A 25135-nucleotide genomic window follows, 5' to 3' on the forward strand; every position below is an offset into this window, starting at 1 on the left:
GTGAATTTAAGTTTGAGGTATCACTGGATCTGGAGCCAATGTAGGTCAGTGAGCTCAGAGAGAAGGGTAAGCAGGTGTGAATTTCACCTTTAAAGTTGTTTCATCATCAAGACTGCTCTATAAGGAAATGAAACTCATTGAGGTCAATTGTAGAGCCCTACTATTGCCACAACTGAGATCAGCTAATTCAGCACAGATTGAACCAGGGATTTTCTGTTAAAACAATGAAGAGCTCTGTTTGCCATCTCTCACTAATGATGTCTGAAATCAGGAAGTCACCATGTGGGGAATGTTGACTTATGGCCAACCTGTGTCTTATTATGGGGATATATTGCTTTCAAACATACTTGTAACATCCTGCATCATTTATTCTTCTAGCAAGCAGAATTGCACACCAGAAAGGCTTGTTGCCAGGTTCAGTAATGATGTTAAAACATTCATCTTCTGGTTGAAATTAAATACATAGAAGTTGCAAAACAGAAAGAGACCATTTAGAATAGAATCATAGAATCCCTACAGTGCAGAAGAGGCCATTCAGCCTATTGAGTCTGCACTGACTCTCTGAAAAAGTATACCCAGGCCCTCTCCCCTGCTTTATCCCTGTAACCCCACACATTTACCATGGTCAATCCATGCTAAATTGCCTCTTTGGACACTAAGGGGCAATTTAGCATGGCTTCTGCCCCCTAATCTGCACATCTTTGGACATTAAGGGGCAATTTGGCATAGCCAATCCACCTAACCTGCACATCTTTGGACATTAAGGGGCAATTTAGCATGGCCAATCCACCTAACCTGCTCATCTTTGGGACGTGGGAGGAAACATTCTCCCATGTCTGCATGAGTTTCTTCCAGGTGTTCTTTCCTCCCACACTCCAAAGATGTGCAGGTTAGGTTGATTGACCATGCTGAATTATCCTGTAGTATCAGGGTAAATATGTGGGGTTACAGAGATAGGGCCTGGGTGGGCTTGTTGTCACTGCAGGCTCGATGGGCTGAAGGGCCTTCTGCACTGTAGCGATTCTATGATTCAAATCCGTGTTAACCCTTCACATGGGCAAATAATTCTGTCACATCAGCGTTTCTTGAAATTCAGTGTTGCTTTGTGCTGAGTTACAGAGTTCTGCTAGATAGTTCTGAGATGATCCTTTCCGCAAAGCCTAATGCATAATCCCAATTTTTCAACATTTCGACATTGTGTTCACAAGTTTAGCCTTTGATCAAATTGATTAAACTGCTCTCAGGATTTAGTGTCTATCTATGTTGCACAGGTGTTGCTGAGCAATGCAGATCAGAAAGAAATTGGACCTTGGGCCTGAAATGAGTGCAATGAGAACCAACTATGGGAGCCAATGTACAAAGGATGCTTGAAAGACTTCTGATATTTTTTGAAGCATTTGACAGGCATCATCGATGGTTGCCTAAAAAGGAAGGGTATAACGTCTATTTCAGCCCTCTGGCCTAAGCGGTGGCTGCCACCCAATGATAAAAGCAAAGAAAAATTTATTTAGTACCAGATGGAGCATTTATAGCTGATAATGTTAGCCAAACACGCTTTAATTTTTGGCATCTAGGTAACACCTTCCCAGATGGGCCGAAGGCCTCCTTCTGTACTGTAGGAATTCTATGATTCTATATAAAAACCGAAACTGATGGATAAACTTAGCAAGTCTGGCAGCAACTGTGAAGACAGAAACAGAATTAATATTTCAAGTCCATATGACTTCTTCAGAGCTGAAGAGAGCATGATCTTTGATTTCCTAGTAACACATTCTGCTATCTTACCGTTTTGTCACTATCAGCACCTTCTTTAGTCCTTAATGTTGCCATTAACACCCGTTTTGTCTTGTGTCCAGTACATCTTTGTCAATCTCTTCTTAGCTCCGACATATCCCTGACATGTTATTCTGCTCCAACTTCTCCAATGCCCCTCTCCAATTATTCATTTCTACTCCTCTTTAACTCTGAAGAAGAATCATATGGACTCAAAACGTTAACTCTGTTTCTGTCTCCACAGATGCTGTGATGTGGATATGCTGGCGTTGGACTGGGGTAAACACAGTAAAAAGTCTGACAACACCAGGTCTGACAACACCAACCAAATTGGTTGGACTTAAACCTGGTGTTGTCAGACTTTTTACTCCACAGATGCTGCCAGACTTGCTGAGTTTATCCAGCACTTTCTGTTTTTAGATCAGTGTTATGTACTTGTATTTATTCCCACTGGCTCATGCAAAGCTCTGCTGTATTAATGTCTGCACTGGAAATTATGTAATAGACCTAGTGCGAGAAACAGAAAGAGAAGAAGCAGCTATAGAAAAGGTCACACAGCATTAATAAAGCTCCATTCGTTTTTCACCAAAGTCTACCCAGCATATCATGTATCCAGTACACAGTAAAAACTGGCAATAAGGACTATGGACATGCACTTGCTCGCCAGTTGGAAAGAAGAAAATTAACCAAATTAAAAAAGAAAACTTTCACATGTCCTATGGAGGCTAATAGGTGGACATGAAAAGACGATACTCTGCAAGCAAATTATATTAGCAGTGATAAATAAGAGGCTGAAACTCGATTAGGTACCTTGTGTGTAAGGTAATTGAGGTAGCTGCTGGAACTGCGGATGTGCAGTGTGCATATGGGAAACCTGCTTAAGTAAAGTAAATGGCAGAAGTTCACAGCATTGTGGGACCCTTTGGATGAAAATGTGGAGCGGTGGAGCTCTTATACTAAACGTTTTGACTATTTTGCACAGGCAAACAAAAAACTAAAGGCATATGGTGCCCACTTTCCTAAGCGTGGTGTGGACGGAGGGGGGGAATCGATTAATCTCTTCTGTAGTTTAGTCCAACCTGACAAACCGGGCACTAAAATGTACAAACAGATTCTGCAAGCACCGAAACCTCTGGTGATTGCAGTGTACTTTAGATTCAATAAAAGAAACCAAGAGGAGAGGGAGTCAATTATGCAATTAATGGCAGTGCTTAAAAGACTTGCAGAATATTGTGAGTTTGAACAAGTGCTGAATGACGCTATTCAGGACAGATTCATTTGTGATCTACGCAATAAAGTAATTCAAAAACATCTGTACCTGAAAGTAATTTTACTCTCCCAAAGGCCATTGAAATTCCTGTTTCTATAGAACTCACTGCAAAGGAAGCCCAGCAATTGATATTGTGTACCTGATTACACAAAATGTCCATTGAATTAACACCCAAAGTTATCGAGGCTCATAGATGTTACCGGTGTGCAAAGCCAGGGTATTCTGCTCCTGAATGCTGGTGTAAATATATGGAATGTCGAAGCTGTGGGGAAAAAAGGACACAGAGTGTGCCTGCAGGAAGAAAAAAATGAGCTATGAATAAAAATAAGAAGCAAGAACAAACCAAGACAGCGTTTAAACAAAATAAAAGGAGAAATGTCCATGCTGTACAACAGGGTTGAAAGGAGCAAAGAGACAGTCATGTGAGGAGTTATCACTAAATGTGTTAACCATTGTTGGTAATACACACTGATACTGGGTCACTCCACTGCTGGATGGACAGCCAGTAAGGATGGAAGCTGACACAGGGCAGCAGTATCACTGGTGCCAGAGACTATTAACAATGAGAAACTCAAACACATTCCCTTAGGGCCATCAAAGGTAGGTGTTGAGGAGGAAGACCAGGTGAAGTGATTCCACTGAAGGGCCACATTGAAGTGGCTGTGCCACTGAATGGGCAAACAGCAGATTCGTCACTACACGTAATGAAGGGAAACTATCCAGCATTGATGGATCATACATGGCTGGAGAAGATTCAACTGAATTGGGCTGAAGTCAACATAATGACCAATGGAGAATCAGGCCTCATGAAAATTCTAAGAAGGATACTGTTGTTTTCGATGGAGAATTAGGGAGCATGAAGGACATTACAGTCAAACTGAAAATAAAAAACAGAAGCCAAGTGAAATTCTTGAAGGCAAGGTCTTCACCATGTGCTATTGGGCTAAAGATGGAGGCTGACTTGGAGCGACTGGTGAAAACTGGAGTTCTGGAACCTGTCAGCGTCAGTGAATGAGCCATGCCTATTGTCCCAGTCATCAAGAAAGATGGATTCGTAAGGGTTTGCGGAGACTTCAGGGTTACCATAAATCCAGTGTTATGTGCTGAATATTACCCATTCCCTCATATTGAAGGCCTGTTTGCAAGATTGACCTGAGCCAGGCTTATTTGCAGATGAGTGTGGACAAAAAGTCACAAGAGCTTCTGACAATTGTGACACACAAAGGCTTGTTCCAGTACCAAAGATTGATGTTTCGTACCACATCTGCTCCTGCATTTTGTCAAAGGGCAATGGATCAGATACTGAGTGGACTGAGTAGAGTCCAGTGCTATTTGGATGATATACTAGTCACTGGAAAAGATGAAGAGGAACACCTTTAGAACTTTGATGCCACTCTTCAGAGATTGGAACACTGTGGACTGAGAGTCTATGAAAGGAAGTGTGAGTTTTTCCAATCCTCCATTGAGTATTTGGGACACGTGATTGATGCCACTGACTTTCACAAATCTCCTTCTAAGTTAAGGTCATTACAAAGGTACTTGCGCCTCAGAATATTAACCAGTTAAGTTGCTTTCTGGTATTGTTGAATTAATATAGAAGATTTGTCCCAACCTTAGCAACAATTTCGAAACCATTACATAACCTCCTGTGCCAGAACAAGATGTGAAAGTGGTCAAATCAATGCAATAACACCTTCAAGCAAGCCAAAGAAGCATTGCTTAAGTCTGAAGCTCTCACGTACTTTGACCCTACTTTAGCCATACAGTTAGCTTGTGATGCATTCCTCTATGATGTGCAAAAAGTGGTCTCCCACATCATGCCACTGTGTGAAGAAAGACCCATTGCTTTTGCGTCTTGAACCTTGAGCAAAGCTGAAACTATGCCCAGATTGAATGGCAAGTATTAGGGATCATTTCTGGAGTAAAGAAATTCCAATAGTTCCTGTATGGGACATAGTTTATATTGCTGATGGACCACATCCGCTCATTACCATTTTTGGGCCATACATGGGAATTCCGTAAATTTCAGCAATTAGAATGCATATATGGGCATTGCTTTTATTTGCACATACTTACACCATTAAATACCAACAGTCAAGTCGACATTGTAACACAAATGGACTTTCAAGATTGCCACTACCATGGTGTTTGTCAGACTGCTCAAAGGGGAATATCTTCTACTTTGCACAAGTAAACAACACACCTGTCACTTCTAGATAAATGAAAAGACATACTTGGAGTGATCCCCTGCTCTCAGAAGTGATAGATACGGTTTTATGAGGAAACTAATACCTAACCTGAAACCCTACTACTGCAGGAGTACAGTCAGAATGTTTTCTCTGGGGCTCAGAGTGACTATTCCGCCACCATTGAGAAAGCAGGTGTTAGAAAAACTACATGAGGGCCATTGCGGAGTCAAATGCATGTTGGAAATAGCAAGAAGTTATTTCCGGTGGCCTGGACTTGATGCGAAAATTGAAGAGAAGGCTAAAACATGCACTTCCTGTGCCAAAGTAAGAAACCTGCTGCCCTTAGCACTGCTGCATCCATGGGAATGACCTGAAGAGGCTTGGCAATGGATGTTGTGAATTTTGCAGGACCTTTTGAAGGTCATGTGTTCTTAGTAATGATTGATGTTCACACCAAGTGGCCAGAGGTTGCTGTGATGACATCTACCTCATCTGAGAAGACTATTGAGAAGCTAGGAGAAATATTTAGTCACTTTGGATTTCCTGAACAGCTGGTAAGCAACAACAGGCTTGCATTTGTCTCACAGGAATTTGAGAACATCCTACAAGAAAACAGTATTCAACACCTAACATCTGCACCATATCATCTAGCTACTAATGGACTAGCAGAACATTTGTCCAAAGTCCTGAAACACACCTTGAAAGCAACCAAGGAACAAGGTTTGCTTATCAAAAGCCTTAACAAATTCCTGTTGGTCTACTGGAAAATCACATATTCCACAACCAAGACCTCTCCTACCTTGCTCATGAGGCAGCCATGTTCTGCATGCAATCCCTCAAAAGTTTAACCTCCAAAAACTAAGGAGATTGTGCAACAGTAACAACAACCACAAATGGAATGGCAGGAAGGCAAGGTGAAACACAGACTTTTCCACCAAGAACAAGGTGTTTTGGTTCGGAACTACCCCACAGAGGAGAAATGGGTTCCTGCCACAGTCCTCGCGCAGACTGGTGCTGTCTGTTACATTGTCCAGATCAGAGATGACATTATTTGGAAGAGACATGCAGACTGGTTTTTGGCTGGAAGAACAGATCTATGGAATCTGGAGCCTGTTGAAAATTCAGGATCAGATTTACAAAGCCTTGACCTGAACCTTTCTACAACCCCTACACAACGGACACTATTGAGAAAAGCAACACCTCACCTCTGTTCAGATGCAGAGACAACCTCTAGTTCCCACATCAATGCTAGTTAAACCAATAACCAATGATGTTAGCACATAGACAAAGACATCAGAGGCTCCCATCAGTGTGAAGAAGATGCCAGCGGTTCACTGTGGATGTTCCGAGATTGTTGGACTTATTCATAGTGACTGACTTATTAACTATTGTTCATGTTCAACTTGTTTTGAACTTGTTTGGGGATGTTCAATTTAAGGGAGAAGGAAATGTAATGTATTTGTATTAATTCTTATTGGCTTACTGAGCTCTGCTATATTAATGTATGCACTGGAAAATATGCAATAGATCTAACTTTGGAAACAGAAAGAGAAGCAGCAGCTATGGAAAAAAATCACACACTATTAATAAAACTCCGTTTGTTTTTAACAAAAGTCTGTCCTGCATATCACGTCTCCAATACACTACAATCAGATTTCCAGCATCTGCAGTATTTTGCTTTTATAACAACTTCCCAGGCATCATTTATTACAAGAGATATTTTATGTGAAATTATAAGCATGTTTGTCCTGATATGGGAACGTATATTTATAAACATTTACAAAGAGAACACTTTAAAAATCTCACAATATCTTCAATGTAAAAATGTGTAGCTGTCTGGTAAAAATCAATAACACATCAGCTACTAAAGGCAGTATATTATTTATGCAGTGAACCATTTAGAGAAGATTAATGATCGTTTATAAGTTTTCTAGATACTCCTGGCACAAAGAGTACAATTAGGACGAATTAACAGACATTTTAGCTATTATCTTGCACAATTAATTCTAATCCCTCTCTCAAACTCTTGGGACACTAGAGTCCAAAGAAATTAAATAAAACAATAATAATCTCTTGTAAAGTTACAAGATATTTTTGCCCTTCAAATAAATTTGAAATAAAGTGGTACAATGTTGAAGTGCCCATGTAGCGTTTCATGGAGTAGTAGGACAAGACAATCAGGAAAAGGTTCCTGTGTTTGATTACTATCCAGTGACCCCTGTAGAAAAGCACGCATTGAATGGGTACAGAATGGACTCAGTCACGAACGTGTAACTTATTGAACCTCACTATCTGTGCTCACAGGTGAAGAATGATCATTTGTGCAAGCTACCTGTAGGTGCCTGTACTCCTCAGCAAGAGTATAAGGAAGAAAAGTAAGGGAATATGGTGGCACAGTGTTTAGCACTGTTGCCTTACAATGCCGGGGACCCAGGTTAAATTCTGGTTTTGGCTGACTTTGCCGAGTTTGCACATTCTCCCTGTGCCTGCATGGGTTTCCTCTGGGTGCTCTGATTTCCTCCCACACTCCAAAGGCTAAATTGCCCCTTAGATGTGTAGATAAGGTCTGCTAGACATTTCGATTTTGGAGCTTGTCTGTTCACAATTTTCTACTCATTAGAATGAATGGACAAAAAAAATGAACTGGTGAGCGTAGAAGCAGAAAATTTCAGCCATCCTGCCTGATGGGATGCTGGGCTTCATAGCGAGGGGGATTGAATATAAAAGTAGGGAGGTCTTGCTGCGGCTGTATTGGGCATTGGTAAGGCCGCAGCTGGAGTACTGTGTGCAGTTTTGGTCGCCGTACTTACGCAAGGATAATTTGGCCTTGGAGGGGGTGCAGAGGAGGTTTACTAGGCTGATACCGGAGTTGAGGGGGTTGAGCTATGAAGAGAGGCTGAATAAACTAGGCTTGTACTCGTTAGAGTTTAGAAGAATGAGGGGAGATCTCATTGAGTCGTATAAGATGATGAATGGGATGGATAGGATAGAGGTGGAGAGACTCTTCCCGCTCAGAAAGGATAATAGGACTAGGGGGCACAGCCTCAAGATAAAGGGGGGGAGGTTTAGAACAGAGTTGAGGAGGAACTTCTTCACTCAAAGGGTGGTGAATCTCTGGAATTCTCTGCCCGTTGAAGTGGTGGAGGCTGCCTCGCTAAATATTTTTAAGACGCGGGTTGATGAGTTTTTGATAAGCGAGGGGATTAAGGGTTATGGGGAGAGGGCGGGAATGTGGAACTGAGCCACGACAGATCAGCCATGATCTTATTGAATGGCGGGGCAGGCTCGAAGGGCTAGATGGCCTACTCCTGCTCCTATTTCTTATGTTATGTTCTGATGAAAATTTCCAGGTGACTAACCCTGAACCCAGGTTGTCTGATGGTCACCCCAATGAAAAATGACCACTTGACCATGGCAAGAGTCATATGTAAGTAATATATGTTATCACATGACATTGATCTTCACATTATATGCCCACAAAAAAGGAATGATAAAACACAAGGTTAGCATTATTTCATGGTTGGAATACATCTGTACATAAATGTTTCTGCAGTTAAATTAAAAGAGCTTCAAACCTTTGCTATATTGCCAAAAATCTGTATAATCTTAAAATTCCAACCCTTCTGTTATTTGTTGGGAAATATTATTCCAAGCTTTTGCCCTATTCATACATTTATCCATTTCTCCTTCCCTCCCCTCTCTGATCTCTATAGCAACAGTTGATCGAGCTGCCCACCGTCTCCTATGAGCCAATAGCGGGATGGCTTGTTGAGCACTGAGTAAAGCGATTGTCGATTGGATACACGACGAGCGGGGAAGAGCCTGGCAAGATGGCGGCGGACAGGACGGCGGTGGATATCAGCAAATTGAAGGTAAAGGGAGTTGAAAGGATGATGATGTAGGGTGAGCTGTGTCCGTGATTAGAGTGAAGGCTTTATGATTTAGTAACCTGCCGGCGCTTCAGCCTCTCCATTCTGATTCGATCCCAGGAATTCTTCTCTGGAGACCCGCGGGTTGGATTTTTTTCTTCCTCTGTTTGAAAGGTGGGGTTACTTTTTTTTTTCCGGCTGGTCTAAAATTCCCTGATTCTTTTAAGCAACTTAACTGTGTGGGAAACGTTCCGAGAGCTCCATTGTGAAGAAACACATGGCTTCCCATAATGGCCGAGTGGCTGAATGCACCACCCAGGGAAGTCAGACGCCACCTCCGAGCAGGAAGCCGTCCCCTACTCTGTGCCATGCTATTTGGTCACAGCTTGGACTGCACTGCTGTGTACTACGACAGTTATTTGAAAATGGGATGTCATCACCTGGACGTGTGAGAGCAGGTAGATGAAACAATAAAAACTGTTATCATTTTTGATTTTGTAAATAGGAGGATGGTACAGGAGCAAAGATAAGCACGTGTAGGTTGTTGGTTAAGCCACATCTAAAATACAATGCAGTTTTGGATGCCCATTTAAAAAAAACGTTGAAGCCTTAAAGTTGTAGGCTTACGCAGCTAAAGGGAATGGGAAATTTATGTAGTGGCTCTGAGATACTAGGACTGTCTGAACTGAAACAGAGAAGTTGAGACAATTTAATCAAAGTTTTTACAATCTGAATGATATGAGTAGAAAAAGGTTACCTTATGGTTATGGAGTTGGTGAGTCATCAATCTTAAATTTCTTGGATGAGTAGGAAAGTTAGAAATTTCTTTAGATTTGGAGTATAAAATGCTTTGATTTGGGAATGGCAGAGACCATTTGTGAGGGAAACGTTGGATCAGTGTTATAAGCTAAGGAATAGAGGACTTTAGGGAGTGAATTAGTTTTGGATTGTTCTTGGGAGAAGAGTGTTGGGATTAGTTTTGGGTTCATGCATGGTTATAGGAAGAGAGCGATGTATATAAATGGTTTTGGATTGATTTTGCCAAGAGTCAGCACAAACATGAATGATTTGCTGCCTTTCCTCTAAATGTCTGTGGTTCTGACTCTGTTTTCATTGTACTTTAGTTGACTGAACTGAGACAAGAATGTGCTTCAAGAGAGCTGGACACTAAAGGAAACAAGCAGGATCTCATCCAGAGACTGCAGGCTTATCTGGAAGAACATGGTAAAATCATGTCTGCTATTTAATACCAAACAATATTTTTAAATATTAATCTGAGTTTATGAATAATTGATTTTTATTTTAGTTATTCAAAGCATGTTGAACTTGCAAAGCATATCATTGAGGCCCTATGTTGGACATTACACTGAATTCAAAATCATAAATTAGCTGCTCTCTGGATAAAAGGGGATTGTTGAGAGTCATTGCCGGTAGTTGTTTTGTTGGGGTCAGTTGATCAAAGTGCTTGAGTTGCATCCTTCTAGATTATAATGTTATTCGATTTCCACTTGTGACTATTTTGTTGGAATTCTGTCTTAATTTAGTCGCTGTAATTTCAAACATTAGTATTAAATGAATTATGTTTTCCTTTAATAGGAAAATAAGACCAGGAGTAAGCCATTTGATCCATCGAGCCTGCTTTATCATTCAAACCGATCATGGCTGATCATCTACGTCTATGCCATTTTCCGCTACTATCCCATATCTCTTTATGTCAATCATATCCAGAAATTTATCGATATCTGTCTTGAAAATGCTCATTAATTAAGCTTCTCTAGCTTTCTAGGGTAGAGAATTCCAAAGATTCATTACCCTCTTTAAGTTAACTTTCAAATAGAATGCGTATCCCATTGTTTCTCGTGCAACGGGTCCTCTATTTGGGTCAGGTTTGCTGAACATGATGGGTGTGTGTGCAGAAGAAGTAAATCTACTTAAAGATGTTCCATGGAAGTAGAACAAAGAGAACTATCAAACAAGGCAAATTTAGGACTTCACAGTAATAATCAACATTAGAAATGGGCTTTTACTTAAGATAGCAAAGCCAAAAGTTCTGAAATTACTTGTGGGATGCTTTGCCAGGACTGTAGGTGCTTTTAAGTGAATATGCTAAAAGGGGCCAAAAGGCTTTTCAGTACTGTATTTACCTTGTTACATGTCCTTATACTATGAACTGCCAGGGATTTTGGGTTAGACTGCATTCTTGCAGCCCAACCCTGTTGAAAGCGACCACTTTAGTGGAGTCAGTTTGGGAAAGAATATTTTGGTTTAATCATTAGTTTGCCAGATGTGGATTTTTATTGTCTTTTTTTTTAGCGCATTAGTGTACACTACATTCATATAAAATGCTAGTTTCAGATTATTGTTAGAGTTCAATTACTGTAATCACAGTTCATCGTTTAAAGTCAAATATTGCAGATTCTGAAAAGTTGAAATAAAGCAGAAAATGTTCGAAACACTTGGCAGGTCAGGCAGCATTTGTGGAGTGAGAAGTAGAACTAACATTTCTTTCATCAGAGCTGGTGGTACCTGAGTATTTCCAGCATTTTCTGTTTTTAATTCCTTTTTGCTAAGTCCTGTCTGCTCATCAGGGTATGTTGCCTTTTACATAATCTGAAAATTGCTCCATTCCAAGTGTTTCATTGATTTGGACTGTTTTGCTGACTGCCTACGTGATAGCTAGAATTTTGGCTAATAGGCTCTATAACAAAGGATGGAAAGAAAAGCTATAAATGCAGTAACCCGTTTTCTTTCACATCTTGACTGTGCACTTACTTTATTGATGATGGTAACCATGACCAGCTATGCTAACCAGCCATTAAATAATCTTTCAATCAGAAAACATCTAGGGTGTGAATACCTACAACAGTCAAAGCAGTTATTTGCAGAATAAGCTTCCTCTTTATTCTTCAGAATTGATGCATAAACCAAATTGTGTCCTCATTTGAGTGTTTTGCTTTTAGAAGGAATTATGGAACAAATATTTGTGTAGAGGTTCAAATTCCATGACACTCTGGTACCTAGAGTTATAAATCCATGTTAATTCTTAAAAGGAAATGACTAGTCTACTAGTTGAAAAGACGTCTGATAGAGTTGCTGTCCCTTTTAACTAATGTTCTTAAACTTGATCCTAATCGGGCAATTGTTATGTTTTAAAGCAACACAACAGAAAAGGTTAGAATTAGCTCCTCCCTCATTAACTGTTCCTATTTAAATTGTGTTGTGATATTGGGGTACTGGTGTTTAGGATTTATCCATTCTACCGATAAATCAAACGGATGTTAAAATTAGTTAATATGGATTGAGAACCTAATGTTGAGATGCCATTTTAAAAGTATATGGCAAGTGCATTATCATATACACATTTTGTTTTGTGCTCAGTAACAATTCAGTAAGCTTGTTTTGAAATGCATTTGTTAACAACATGGTACTTCATTCCTCAAAAAAATTAATGTGGGTACCCCAGTGACTCGTGTTTACCCAGTTGAACCCCGCATATCAGGAGGAACCCAGGTTTCTTCTTCAATCTACTGATTTTAAGTGACATCAACTAGAGACAGCTGGATGTTGCAACAGAAGCTGAAAGTACTGGAAGCACTTGGGTCAGATAGCATCCTTGGAGAGAAGAAAAAAGTTAACATTTTGAGGACCCATTGGCTTTAGCATCTCTGGATTAGAAGGGAAAATTGGCCTTGTTCCTGAGTGCACGTTGAGCTCTGCATTTGTTTGGATGTCGAGTTAGGATTGGATCAGGCTTGGCTGTAGTGTCTCCTTTTGGTTGGTGGGTCCACTGAGATTGATCATGAATAATGGGTGGGTAGATGAGATAATGGAGTGTGACCGATGTTGATGCTTAGGAGAAGGAAGCTTGTAGAGCAGATCGTTAGTGATAAACCATGGATCTGCACAGAAGATCTGACATTGCACTCAACACAGGCTTGCTATGCATTGTTATTCAAGGGTGCAATGTACTTGCCTGATGGCATCACTTTCTATATTGTGGGGCAGTGACTTTTGATATGAACTCTTAATAAAGCATTTTTTTAAAACCCCTTGGAGAATTTTTTATATTATTGTCTTGTACTGCACTTCCCTCTCTTTGCCACTATTCTAGTATTTCACTAAGCATGGCCTCTAGTAGAATAACTGAAATATATCGATAAATCATTAAGTCCAAGTCCTTGCTCCTTTTGTTATCCGTTCCAAACTAGCTGAGGTGCAGTATCAATTCACTCTTATTTATCTTGCAGCTGAGGAAGAAGTGAATGAAGAGGATGTTCTAGCTGAAGATACAGAGGTAGAATTCTTCTTTGTTACTTTCTTGAATTTTCTGACATTGTCATCAGAAATGTGTTTGTCATCCTTAGCTGGGTGAATGTGCGGTAGCTCACTTCTGAGATTCTGCCAAAGTCACTCATTTCACTGGCAGTACTCAGTGAAGATGGGTGACTTGATATTTCTGCACTTATGACCATTACACATTTGAATTTCACACACCATATTTCATTTCCTTCTCTACAAAGTTTGTGATTTTCTTTTTTGTTTATTATTGAAATATATGAAATTCAGAGAGGCCTTAGCAGGGTAGAAGTTGCAAGACTGTTTTCTTGTTGCTGAAGAGTCCAGGACTAGCTGTCACAGTCTTGGGATTAGTCATTTAGGACTAAGATTAGGAAAAGTTTCTTTGGTCAGAAGGTTGTGAATTTTTGGAATTCTTGGTCTCAGAGGACTGTGAATGCTCTGTTGTGGAGTATATTTAAAACTACAATCAATTTTTGGGGATGTATAGTTGAAGTAGATCAGATATGATCTCATTGAATGGAGGAGCAGGCTCAAGAGACCATTTGGCCTAATTGTGCTTCTATTCTCGTTTGTATATAACATCTAGTCAGTACCAGGGAAAGATTGCACAACAGTATCCAAATCCTCACTTGAATCTTGAAGTTACATGTTACATTGCTCACGTGAAGTGACCTGTCTGAATAAAGTACAGTTTTAGAGCTCGCCTTTGTTGTTTTCCAGTCTGTGTCGGCTGGCTATTTGAGTTCGGTATGTGAGATGAGACAATGGAGTCTCTCAATTCAGTTCAGGCTCCAGTCTGTGCTGTGGTCGATGCACAATACCAAAGTACTGAAGTTTATCAAGTTTACTTTAATACTGGAAACTTAAGGTTGAAAGGGTTTCTTTTTTGCTATTAGAAGGTATTCCATTTTTTTTGAATGAGTTAGCCAAGCTCCACCCATTGGGTAGAATTGCCTGCTTTAGTTATGAGTCAGTTATGTAACATAAGTGTCCTGAGGCATGGAAATAACAAGCTATGTACTGGGGTAATTCAATGTTTTTAACCTGTTTTTGGTTTGTAATACATGATATGTTCAATGAATGTTTCAGATATTTTGTGGATTATGGAATTTATTTGGGTGAAATAGTAAATTGCAACACTTCAACTAGGTATGGCTGTAAAAGAACTCCAATAGTGGGCCAAAACTTATAGAATATAAAAGTATACTGTTATAAATCCATAGGAAACGAGTAGTGTTCGATTCATTGTTTTAGTTGTTGCTTCCATTTGGGGATTTCTGCAGATACTTCCTGGTGTCCTTGGAACAAAACATCTTTATCAAATAACCATGTCAAAGATGGGGATGTGGAAGCAATGTTGTTAAGTGTTGACTCTCATTGCTGGCACTGCTCATTGACCAAAATCAAACTACTGGGAGCTCTAGTTCTGTGATAGAACATCATGTCTCTGTGCCTCAGAATAGGCATTGGAAATAGAATCCTAGAATATACTAGTACAGCATAGAAGGAAACTAGTCAGCCCATTGAGTCTGTGCTGGCTCTTTCAAAGAGCAATGCTGTTAGACCCATACCCTGACTCTTTCCCCATATCTCTGCATTTTTATTTCTCTCAGTACTTTTCCAATTCCCCTTTGAAGGCTGCTATTGAATTTGTATCTGGTATCTTAGAGCATTCCAAATTCAGAAACCGTTTCAGCCATAAGTTTCCAGTTTTAAGTAAGCTTTATAAACTTTGTACTGAAGGGAAGTAATAGCCTTCAGATGAGAATTGGAGGAAAAACAGAATATGGGAAAAGAAATTAGGACTCTTTTAAAAGAGTCAACGTATACTGGGCTAAACAGCTTCCTCCTGTACTGCATTGTTCTTTGACTCTATGGAAAACAGGTTCCTTGTGCTGCAATGAAGTTATTAAAAAGTGATACCTGTGTATGTCAGCTAATAATTGAGGGTAGAATATTTTAACTATACGTTCTGTCAGAAGTATGGACACTGCATTCTTGAGCATTTATATTTTTCATTTTATATGCAGGAAGAGGAGCAGCAGCAACAGCAGCAGCAGAAGGTTGAGCCAGAAGTTCAAAATCAGACTGTTGCTGTCAAAGAACCAGAGGAGTAAATATCAACCAATTCCAGTTTAAATGATTTTGCATTGCATTTTGCTGTCTGTTTCCAGACAACTACAACGGTAGAGACTCGTAGTCTCCACGTCCAAGTGCTGATTTTCCAGCATGTGCTGGGAAAAATTCTACTTTGTACTTTAAGCAGGGCTACTTAACTTTGTGACTCTGCACTATATATCGCAAATGAACATAGCTTAGTGCAAGAACCTGGCTAGTAATGTATTTTTACAATGTTTAAAGTCAATAATCTGCACTGTACATCAAAATGATGAGAAGATCTGTGATGTCATGGATGACTTGAAATAATTCCAAGTCAGGAATTATTTTTATAGGCTAGGGTTAATTATTGAGTATTTAATGTCTAACGCTGTGATCGTGAACTTAGTCTATCATTCAATTATTTTTTCCCTTCAGCTGCCCCACCACCCTCCAGCCAGTCTTAATTTTAATCTGAAATGCTACCTTCCTAGTTAGGGAAAGGAGATGAACTGAGCATTGTTCTTAGTTGCTCTCTACTGGTTGATTAAAAAATGTCAGTGCAGTTGCTCGTTCTTTTGCTCTTGAACAAAGCACTCCCTTATTATGTGATCTGTTACTCTACTATCGCGTCAGGCAACCTGTTGAAGCTTTATTGGGATCAAATGATTATCCAGTGTGAATTTCAAAACTCTCCCTTCTGAATGAGAGTCACTGTTCCATTCCTGGATCTCCAGCTGTCTTGACTTGATATTTCTGGACATGATGCAAGTGTTTTGTGGTTCCTAACTCGAAATTATGAAACAGTTTTTGACGCTCATTAACTATTTAAGCTGACCGTAAGACGATGTTCCGCTGCTTCCATCATAAATTCTGAAAGTATTTCTTTTTCAGAACTGCAGCAAAGAAGCTGGTTAAAATAATGGCACCAATGACAGAGAGTGAGGTGGGTATCGGCGGACCGCTGCAAAATAATCCTGATCCAGCATTTTACTACCGTCATTTTTATAAACAAAGCATATTGTGTTAGTGTTCTGTAAACAATTAATTGAATCTTAACTGATAAACCTCTCAATATCATGTGTTAAATAGTTTGATCTTTTAGATGTTCACTTGCTTAATGTGCTGGATTTCCCACAAGTTTTCTATTCTGCATTCAGTAAATACTATTAAAAGTATTATCTAACTAATTCTAAAATATCTCTTGCACTACAATGTGCTTGCTTTTTCTTTGTCTTCTCCCTTTTCCATTCACTAAGACGTGCACCTCTGGTAGGTGAGGGTGGTTGATGCTGATAGCAGGCATGTTCAAATGAATGTGATTTGCCATTACACGTAATGGCTGATGTAACAAGCAGTCTGGATCGCCTTACTGGCTCAATACTTATGGGTTTACAGCGCGTGTGTGACATCAGTCAGCATGACACTGGTTCTCTCCTTCACTTAACTGTCCCAGTGTCCCTCCAGCACAGTTCAATTGTGCAGTGTATGTAGAATCCATCTTATTCTTTGCTTGTTCTTTGCCATCATTCATCATTAAAGCTTGAATAGGAAGTATTGACACTGGTTGCAGGTTATAAAATCACTAAAAGCTTCCTGCAACTGGAGGGCTGAGAGCGCCAAAAGCTGGTCGGCGGGCGTGCGGGCTGCGAGAGCGCCAAAAGCTGGGCGTGCGGGCTGCGAGAGCGCCAAAAGCTGGGCGTGCGGGCTGCGAGAGCGCCAAAAGCTGGGCGTGCGGGCTGCGAGAGCGCCAAAAGCTGGGCGTGCGGGCTGCGAGAGCGCCAAAAGCTGGGCGTGCGGGCTGCGAGAGCGCCAAAAGCTGGGCGTGCGGGCTGCGAGAGCGCCAAAAGCTGGGCGTGCGGGCTGCGAGAGCGCCAAAAGCTGGGCGTGCGGGCTGCGAGTGTGCTGAAAGCTTCAAATAGTACATCGCCTGATCTATTTCTCAGAGCTGTTTAAAATTGAATATGAATATAATCTTTGAAAACATGTCAAGTTGTAATCATGCATGCTTGTATGACATCACAGCTGTTTCTGTCCGAAGCAAATGGTGCATTTTAGAAGCTGTAAACTTTGCGATTGATATGTATCCAAATAGCTGATGATCACTTTTTTTTTCAATGAAACTGTCCTCTAAACTTTTTTTCTATTTGTGGCTGATCCAAGTTTCCACGAGTAATTCTTCTGGGGCCTACCTGATACTTGCTACTCATTGAAAAATGAAAGTATTGAGTCCTGAGGTGGTGGTGCAAGTTTTGGATGTTAACCTTGAACATTCTGTTGGGTACATTAATGCTAATCACCCCTGTAAATGACAGGGTCTTGGAGTTATGGTTGTGCCTGTGCTGTCCAGGAACTAATTATAAGATGATGTAACAACAGTACAACTCTCGTGAAGGAACAGAGATTTGTCTTTTACGTGTGTGTGACCTCCAATCTTTTTGAAGACAAGATGACCTGATGAGGCCAGGCCATCTTCAAATGGTTAAATTGCTTTATTTCACAGCACGTGAACTTAAAGCAACTATTATGATCAGGTATCAGTGCAACTCTCTTGTAATAATAAATAATGAGCACATCACTCAAGTGCCTTGCTTGAAAATCTTGCACCTTAGCCCTAACTGAACAAAAGCTTGCTCTCTTGGCTTTAAAAAATCAACGTAGGGTGAGTATCTGGTTTTGCTGTACCCTGTCAAACGACCAGGATAAGGGACTTTCCCAATGTAATGGGTATGAGGCATTGCTTAATTCCTGAAATATGCTAATATTTGTGTATTTTGAGGAGCAGCTTCAAGACTTAGCTTATTAAAATTTTCACTGCCTGATGTCATGTCATCCTTAAACTTTGTATGAATGCATTGTTGCTTTGAAAAAGCAAATGTATCTGGGAGAAAATTGGTCTAAAATTCCAAAATGTGACTGTTGTATTGACGCACGTTGGGATGTGCCTTTAAACAAACTATGGGCTGATTTGACTTTTTGAATGATCAAACACTGAAGAACAACCAAGAGATGGCTAAAATTTCTATTTTGTTTGCTTTCTAACTGTTCCATTAAAGGGGAATGTGTCTGTATGTTGCTTTAAGAAGCAATGTGCATTCCCCAAATGATTGGAATTTGTGGAGAATGATGTAACACAAGGGGGCGCTGTCATGCCTTTCAGATCGCCACAACTTGACGTTTCTTAATTTTCATGTCACCTCCAGCTCTTTTGCCATTAACCGTTAATCTACATGATCAACTTCTGCATCAAACTATTCATGATTTTGAACGTCCCTATCAGATTCCCTCTTGACCTTCTTTGCTCTCGGGTCTCCCAGCTTCTCCAGTGTAAGATGTTTTTCATCACCAATGCTATTGTATTATATCTGTTCTATGCTCTCCAAGGTCATGATATCCTGCAGTGTGGTGGCCAGGATTGAACGCAGTATGCCAGCTGAGACCTGACCAACATTTTATAAAAGTTCAGCATAATTTTTGTACTCCTGTTTTTACTTTTTTAAAAGCCATATGAGATTCTTGACTTTAATAGTTTTCTCAGTCTGTCCTGTCATCTTAACAGATTCCTGTACAAATACCCCTTTAAATTGTATATTACCTCTCCTCATCCTTCCTACAAATTAATTTGCCATGTATCTACCCATTTTTGTCAGTCTTTGTATCCTCATTGTTTGTTTATTTCTTCCAGTCTGAGAAATGACCATTCACCATTATCCTAGCCAAATCTGTTTTTCCCCAGATGAGCCCAAGGTTGAAATATTTTTCAAGGTTTTTTAATTGCTGAAATATGGTAACTTGATATTCAAGTACTTTGGAATCATTTGAACAGAGATACCATTGAGGTTGTGGCATTCTTCCCATTATCGATGTCAAGTGGCATTGACACCAGCTATTCCACAGGCCCCACAATCCCATATTTCTGATTGAACTCGATGCCACATTAGAATAAAATGGGAAGCCTGATTGGATAAAATAAAAGAAAGCACTTGACCACATCCCTAAATTTTGAGTGAAATGTTCTGATGTGGTTTAGTGCTCAGTCTTGAGGTGCTTTTACGTTTAAAATGTAGCTGATGGTGCGTATAACCTTATGCTGTTAATTACAAGTTTTGTTTTACTTCTAAGGAGCTCACTTTTTTGTGAGCTTTTCAAAATATTATTATGTTTACTAACTGCTAATGCAGTAGGATGCTGTGTAAAAACAAATGTAAGCGGGGAAGGGGCACCAAGCGGCCAACATAGCTCTACTCTTTGTGCAGTGTAAAAATGCCCTTGGCCAGTGCTGTATGCGTAAGTACAGTGCAGTGTGAAGTCCAAGTGTTTGCCCATGCCCAGGAAAGGAAATGTGGCTAATGATTTCCAGGTGAAATTGGAAGAGGCTCACTTGCTGTTCCTCTTGGTCAGATAATGATGCATGGGACAGGAGGCCATGGAGTGGGAAGAAAAAGCTTTAAAACATCAAAATCTTTTTATTTGCAACTAAACATTGTGTGGGTGGTGGAGGAGAATGAGAAAAAGAAGGAACTTTGAACACTGATATTGACCTGTCTTGATCTTTAAGGGTAACGACTTTTCTCAGGGTACATCCTGACACCAAAGTATCCTGTTCCTTCCACTGTCTTGGTTAAGTTTTTAATTCTGTACATAGTGGGAGGTCAGATCCAGGACGTATGTCTCCCAATGCATCATGCGCACCTACCGCTGTTAGGGATCTTTAAAGTGTAAGAAATGATTCAGCTTATTGCATGAATTTGATGTCCCTTCTTTATTTCTCTACAGAGGCTAAAGAAAAGAGCAGAACGGTTCAATGTACCAGGAACCGCAGAGAGTAAGAAAGCTGCTCGTGCTGCACGGTAAATTGATCAAAAAGAGTTGCAAGTGGCGTTCAGAATGTAAACTTGCTGTTAAATCTTAAATTCTATCTCAGTGCAGTATGTATTTTGAGAGGGGTGGGGGGGTTGAATTAAGTTTTCAGGTGAATAGTTTTTCATGCATTGTATGTTAATACAAAGATCTCCAAAGATTATGGTGTTGGGGCTTTTGTATAGAAATTATAATACAAAAACAGGTCAGCTGGCCCAGCTAGTCTTTGTCAGTATTTAGCTTCCAACAGAGCAATAATCCTTATCACGTGTCTGCAATGTTCCCCTATCCCTTTAACCTACTTTCCTTCAAACAACTATTTAAGCAATTCTTAAATGTTGACATGGACTTTCCTGTATCCTAGAGGGAAGCAAATCAATTCCTGAATGCTGTCCAATGACTGCTGCAAGTTTTATATATGGATGTTTTGATGTAAACTCAATTCCTCTCTGAGAGGGAAGAAAACCCGAGAGCAGAGGAAGAAAACACCACAAACTTTTGGTGTGGATTAACTGCAGTCAAACGTGAAGTGCTGTCCTTTTATGGTGTAAACTGAAGCTCACATGGTGAACATTTAACCATCAGCAAACCAATCCAAAATTGAGTCCAGTTTACAGGTAGCTGAATGAGCTTAACTGTTGAGCTAATCTGCTGAACCATGCACTTGGTGTTCCGTTCGGTTTTGTCCTTCTGCAATTCATGTTTGTAGGATCATAGCCTCCCTGCAGTGCAGAAGGAGGCCATTCAACCCACCGAGCCTGCACTGGCAACAATCCCACCCAGGCCCTAAGCCCATGGATTTACTTTGCTAATCCCCCTGACACTAAGGGGCAATTTAGCATGGCCAGTCAACCTAATCTGCGCATCTTGGACTGAGAGAGGAAACCAGAGCACTGGGAAGAAACCCACGCAAACACAGCAAACGTGCGAACTCCACACAGTCACCGAGGCCGGAATTGAACTCGGATCCCTGGCGCTGTGAGGTAGCAGTGCTGATCACTGTGCCACCGTGAAGTTGTTTTTCTTAAATCTTTAATTGGCTGAGAAATAAAAATACTGGTGCTTGCAAATCAATTGAGCTTTGTTCTTCCCACTCAACAACATTGTTCAAGTGTCTGTATTAAATCCTGTCCAGAAGGTGGCAGTATTGGTGCAATAATTGCTACCATTTTTATAAATGGTTCTCTGAAACAAGCTAGGTCCAGGAGTAAGATTGTCAGTGGTCTCTGCTACAATACTGTTTCTCTTTCTTTTATATGTGTGTGATATATGATTTTCAGAGAATCTAATAGTTTATTATTCCGTCCAAAATAGGTTTGGTTTGCCTGTCGCAGCAAAAGGTAAGAACAATATCATCCTTGTTTGATCCAACGTTGTTTCCAATATTATAGATCTGATCTTATGAAAATATAAACCTGAGAAAGAAAAGTGCACCAATATTATCCCATCCCATGTAATTATATATAGTAGCATTCCATAAACAATTTGTCCAAGTGAACTTTAAAATTGCAGTACTTGTGAATCTGGAGCTGATGGGATGAAGCAGGTATTTTTCTCTTTCCCATCGCACAGCTATGCATCTCCAGCAAAAAGAATTTGCTTTATTAAGTATTTTAACACTTGTTCTTAGAATCTTTATTCCATTCCACATTCCTTCACCAACCTCCACCACCACCCAAAGCCAGTTCCTTGGCTCAAGAGTCAAGTTATTTGAATTATTGCAATAAGCCAGTAACCTGCAACAAATATTTTGTTCTGATTTTTTTTTGAAAATGCTATTCTTACTTTCCCCCTTTTAAATGTGTACATGTCTACCTGACTGCCCACAGTCCCCATGTTCCTGGCCTGACCAGAGTGAAGCAGTGCTTAACACAGGCCAGGGCTATTATTCACGGTGAATGTGAATTTGAAGTGGACAGTGTGTGCATACTTGACTGTACTTGAATTAATTCCCATTATTAATGCACTTCATCTAGACCCAGAATTAATTTAGTGGTGATGGTGGTTAATAATCTTGGGCTGCTAGATTAAAGAATTCTATTTCAGTTTGGGTTTCGCCAGGATCATTCAGCTCTTGACCTCATTACAGTCTTAGTCCAAACATTGACAAAAGAAACTGCCACTGTGGGCAGCCCTGCTGCCTCACAGCACTAGGTATCTAGGTTCAATTCTAGCCTCAGATCACTGTCCGTGTTGAGTTTGTACATTTTCCCCGTGCCTGCGTGGATTTCCTCCGGGTGCTCTGGTTTCCTCCTACAGTCCGAAAGATGTGTGGGTTAGGTTTGGTTGGCCATGTTAAACTGACCCAAATGTCAGGGGATTAGCACGGTAAATATGTGGGGTTATGGGAAAAGGGCCTGGGTAGGATTGTGGCTGGTACAGACTCAGGAAGGCGGTGGTGTTTGGGGGGGGAGGGGGGTGTTTTTGGTTGTTGGAAACAATTATCTCAACCCCAGGACATTGCTTCAGGCTTTCCTTAAGATAGTTGGACCTAGGACACTGACTTCAGCTACTTCATCAATGACCCACTCTCCACCATGAACTTTTGCACTCCCTCCACCACTGATGCACAATGGCAGCAGTATGTATCAGTTTTACAAATGGCAAGCTGCCTTCCAAATCTGTAATGTCTACCATCTAGATTAGAAGGACACAGACACATCATCTGCAAGTTCTCCTCCAAGTTGTCTATCATCCTGACTTGGAAACTATATCACTGTCCCTTCATTGCTGTTTGTCAAAAACCTGGTATGCCTTCCTGACAGCGTTCAGAATCCCTACAGTGCAAAAGGCAGCCATTTGGCCCGTTGAGTCTGCACCGACTGTCCAATAGAGCATCTTTCCCCAGGCCAACAACCCACAACCCTTGCCCTTGCCCTATCCCTGTAACCCCACACATTTACCATGGCTAATCTACCTAACCTACAAATCTTGGGACACCAAGGAGCAACTTATCATGGACTTGGGTCCCTAGTGCTGTGAGGCAGCAGTGCTAACCACTGTGCCTCACAGACTGCAGTGGTTCAGTAAGGCAGCTCACCCCACCACCATCCTGAGAGCAATTAGGGAAGAGCAACTAATGCTAGCCTTGCCAGCAATGCTCACATCCCATGAAAGAATTGAAAAAGCATGTCAAGAGTTACACCGATGATTGTGCCAGTTCAGAAAAATTGCACAGTAGTTTTGGCAGCTTGCAAATTGGTTTCTCAAATCTCTAAAAATTTATTATTATATGAAGTCTTCATTGAGGTACTTGTGTCATATTGTTCTGCATTATTTAATTTTTGATATCCAGTATCCCAGAGACAACATTTTGTATTGTGCAATAATCGGCCCTGATTATCAGTGCTGTACATATTTATATACAGTGATTATCAAACCCTATTTCCAATATTTGTCTTTGGTGTTCCTGTACTTTGAACTATTAACCAGGCTGAGTGTGAACTGCATTCGTTCCAATACAGGTACTCCTGGGACTATCAAAACTATGGTAAGTTGTTTTTTTTTTAAGATCTCAACTTTTTTTCTCTATCTCATCATAATTTGAGAGGCTATTTCTTTTTTCTAAACTTTTAAGTATTTACATGGAATCCAATGCAAATATGAGTGAATTAATCAGTTTCTAAAATAACTTGACAATGCTGCAGGTTCAGAATGTGTTATTTAAAATTACTTTCAACTGGAATATCCTCCAGCCTGTGCACTAGAAATGGATTCAATCATATGCAATGATGCAAGTTCCAACCTAAATTGGGCCCTCAAATTTGATATGTGATATGAGATATTTGATGTTAAAAGAAAATAACTGCTTCATGTTTAGTGTTGCCATTTGTTTAAAATCAGGCTGACAGTCTCAATTTTAAAATGTTTGTCCTTGTTTCCAGATACTTCCATGGCCTCCCCCCCCTCCCTCCCTATCTTTAAATTCTGACAGTCAGATTTCAACACTTCTATGAAATGCCTTGGGAGGTCTTACTACTTTAATGCTATATAAATGCATGTATTCTCCATAGTGCCCAAGTTCTGACTACTTCTTGCACGTCCCTGATTTTGTTTTAATCACCTCACTATTGGCAGCTATGCCATCAACTGCCTGGTTGCTGAATTTTCTCGCGCGCACACACACCACACACACCCCAATCTCAGTCCCTCTCCCCTTGTAACATGCTTCTTAAGACCTACTTCCTTGACCAAACTTTTAGCTTCCTGATCTAATATCTTGTGTGGCTTGGTGTTAAATTTTGTTCAATGACTGTGCAGTACTGTTGGCCTTTTACTGTATTAAAAATTAAAGCTCTGAATGTATCATAGAAGCACCTAATTTGAGAGTAATTTATTATATTTACTCATACTTTGATCCTAACTTTCAGATCAGTGCTGAAAAATTGCGAGAGAGAGCTGAAAGATTTGGTATGAATGTATCATCACTTTCAAAAAAGGTAAAAGTTATTTGGTTTAAAGTGCCAACTTTTTTTGTTGTCCTTCTTTTGAACTTTTGGGTGGGGGAGGTGTAATAATTTTTAGGGTTGGTATGAAAATCCAAACAAGTGTAATGGTTAAATTTGATCTATATTATCTGTCCTTTTCTCCTGCCTTGCTGATGTGCTATGAGGGTTTTTCTAACAAAGGAAGATGTAGAAGATATCTTTAGTTAACTTAATGTTTTAAATGCAGTATCCGTTAACCATAGTCTTGATGTATTCACTGGATCTTCTGGTACGTTGTCTGTCTTTACAGTAGAAAACACAAATTCCATTCCAGAAATAGAGGGTAACCAA

The 25135-nt window shown here is 40.2% G+C and overlaps 1 protein-coding gene across 7 annotated transcripts in view; it reads left to right on the forward strand.

The window, feature by feature from the left end:
* pan2 (poly(A) specific ribonuclease subunit PAN2) overlaps positions 1-24790 on the forward strand; it is a 145956-nt gene extending 121166 nt beyond the window's left edge. For 5 of the 7 annotated variants that reach the window (XM_080218084.1, XM_080218083.1, XM_080218085.1 and 2 more), the window contains 4 exons: positions 20274-20347; positions 21672-21697; positions 23822-23847; positions 24728-24790. In XM_080218084.1, the coding sequence (XP_080074210.1) occupies positions 20274-20326 (53 nt within the window). In that variant the 3' untranslated portion in view covers positions 20327-20347; positions 21672-21697; positions 23822-23847; positions 24728-24790. Of the gene's footprint in view, positions 1-8582; positions 8660-8945; positions 9096-20273; positions 20348-21671; positions 21698-23821; positions 23848-24727 lie in introns of those variants that run through there. The other 2 variants (XM_080218089.1, XM_080218087.1) reach the window with 2 other exon arrangements.
* The last annotated feature ends 345 nt before the right edge of the window (positions 24791-25135 follow it).

This window comes from Carcharhinus amblyrhynchos, chromosome X (assembly GCF_965287045.1).
Source record: "Carcharhinus amblyrhynchos chromosome X, sCarAmb.v2.hapA, whole genome shotgun sequence".
NCBI classification, from domain to species: domain Eukaryota; kingdom Metazoa; phylum Chordata; class Chondrichthyes; order Carcharhiniformes; family Carcharhinidae; genus Carcharhinus; species Carcharhinus amblyrhynchos.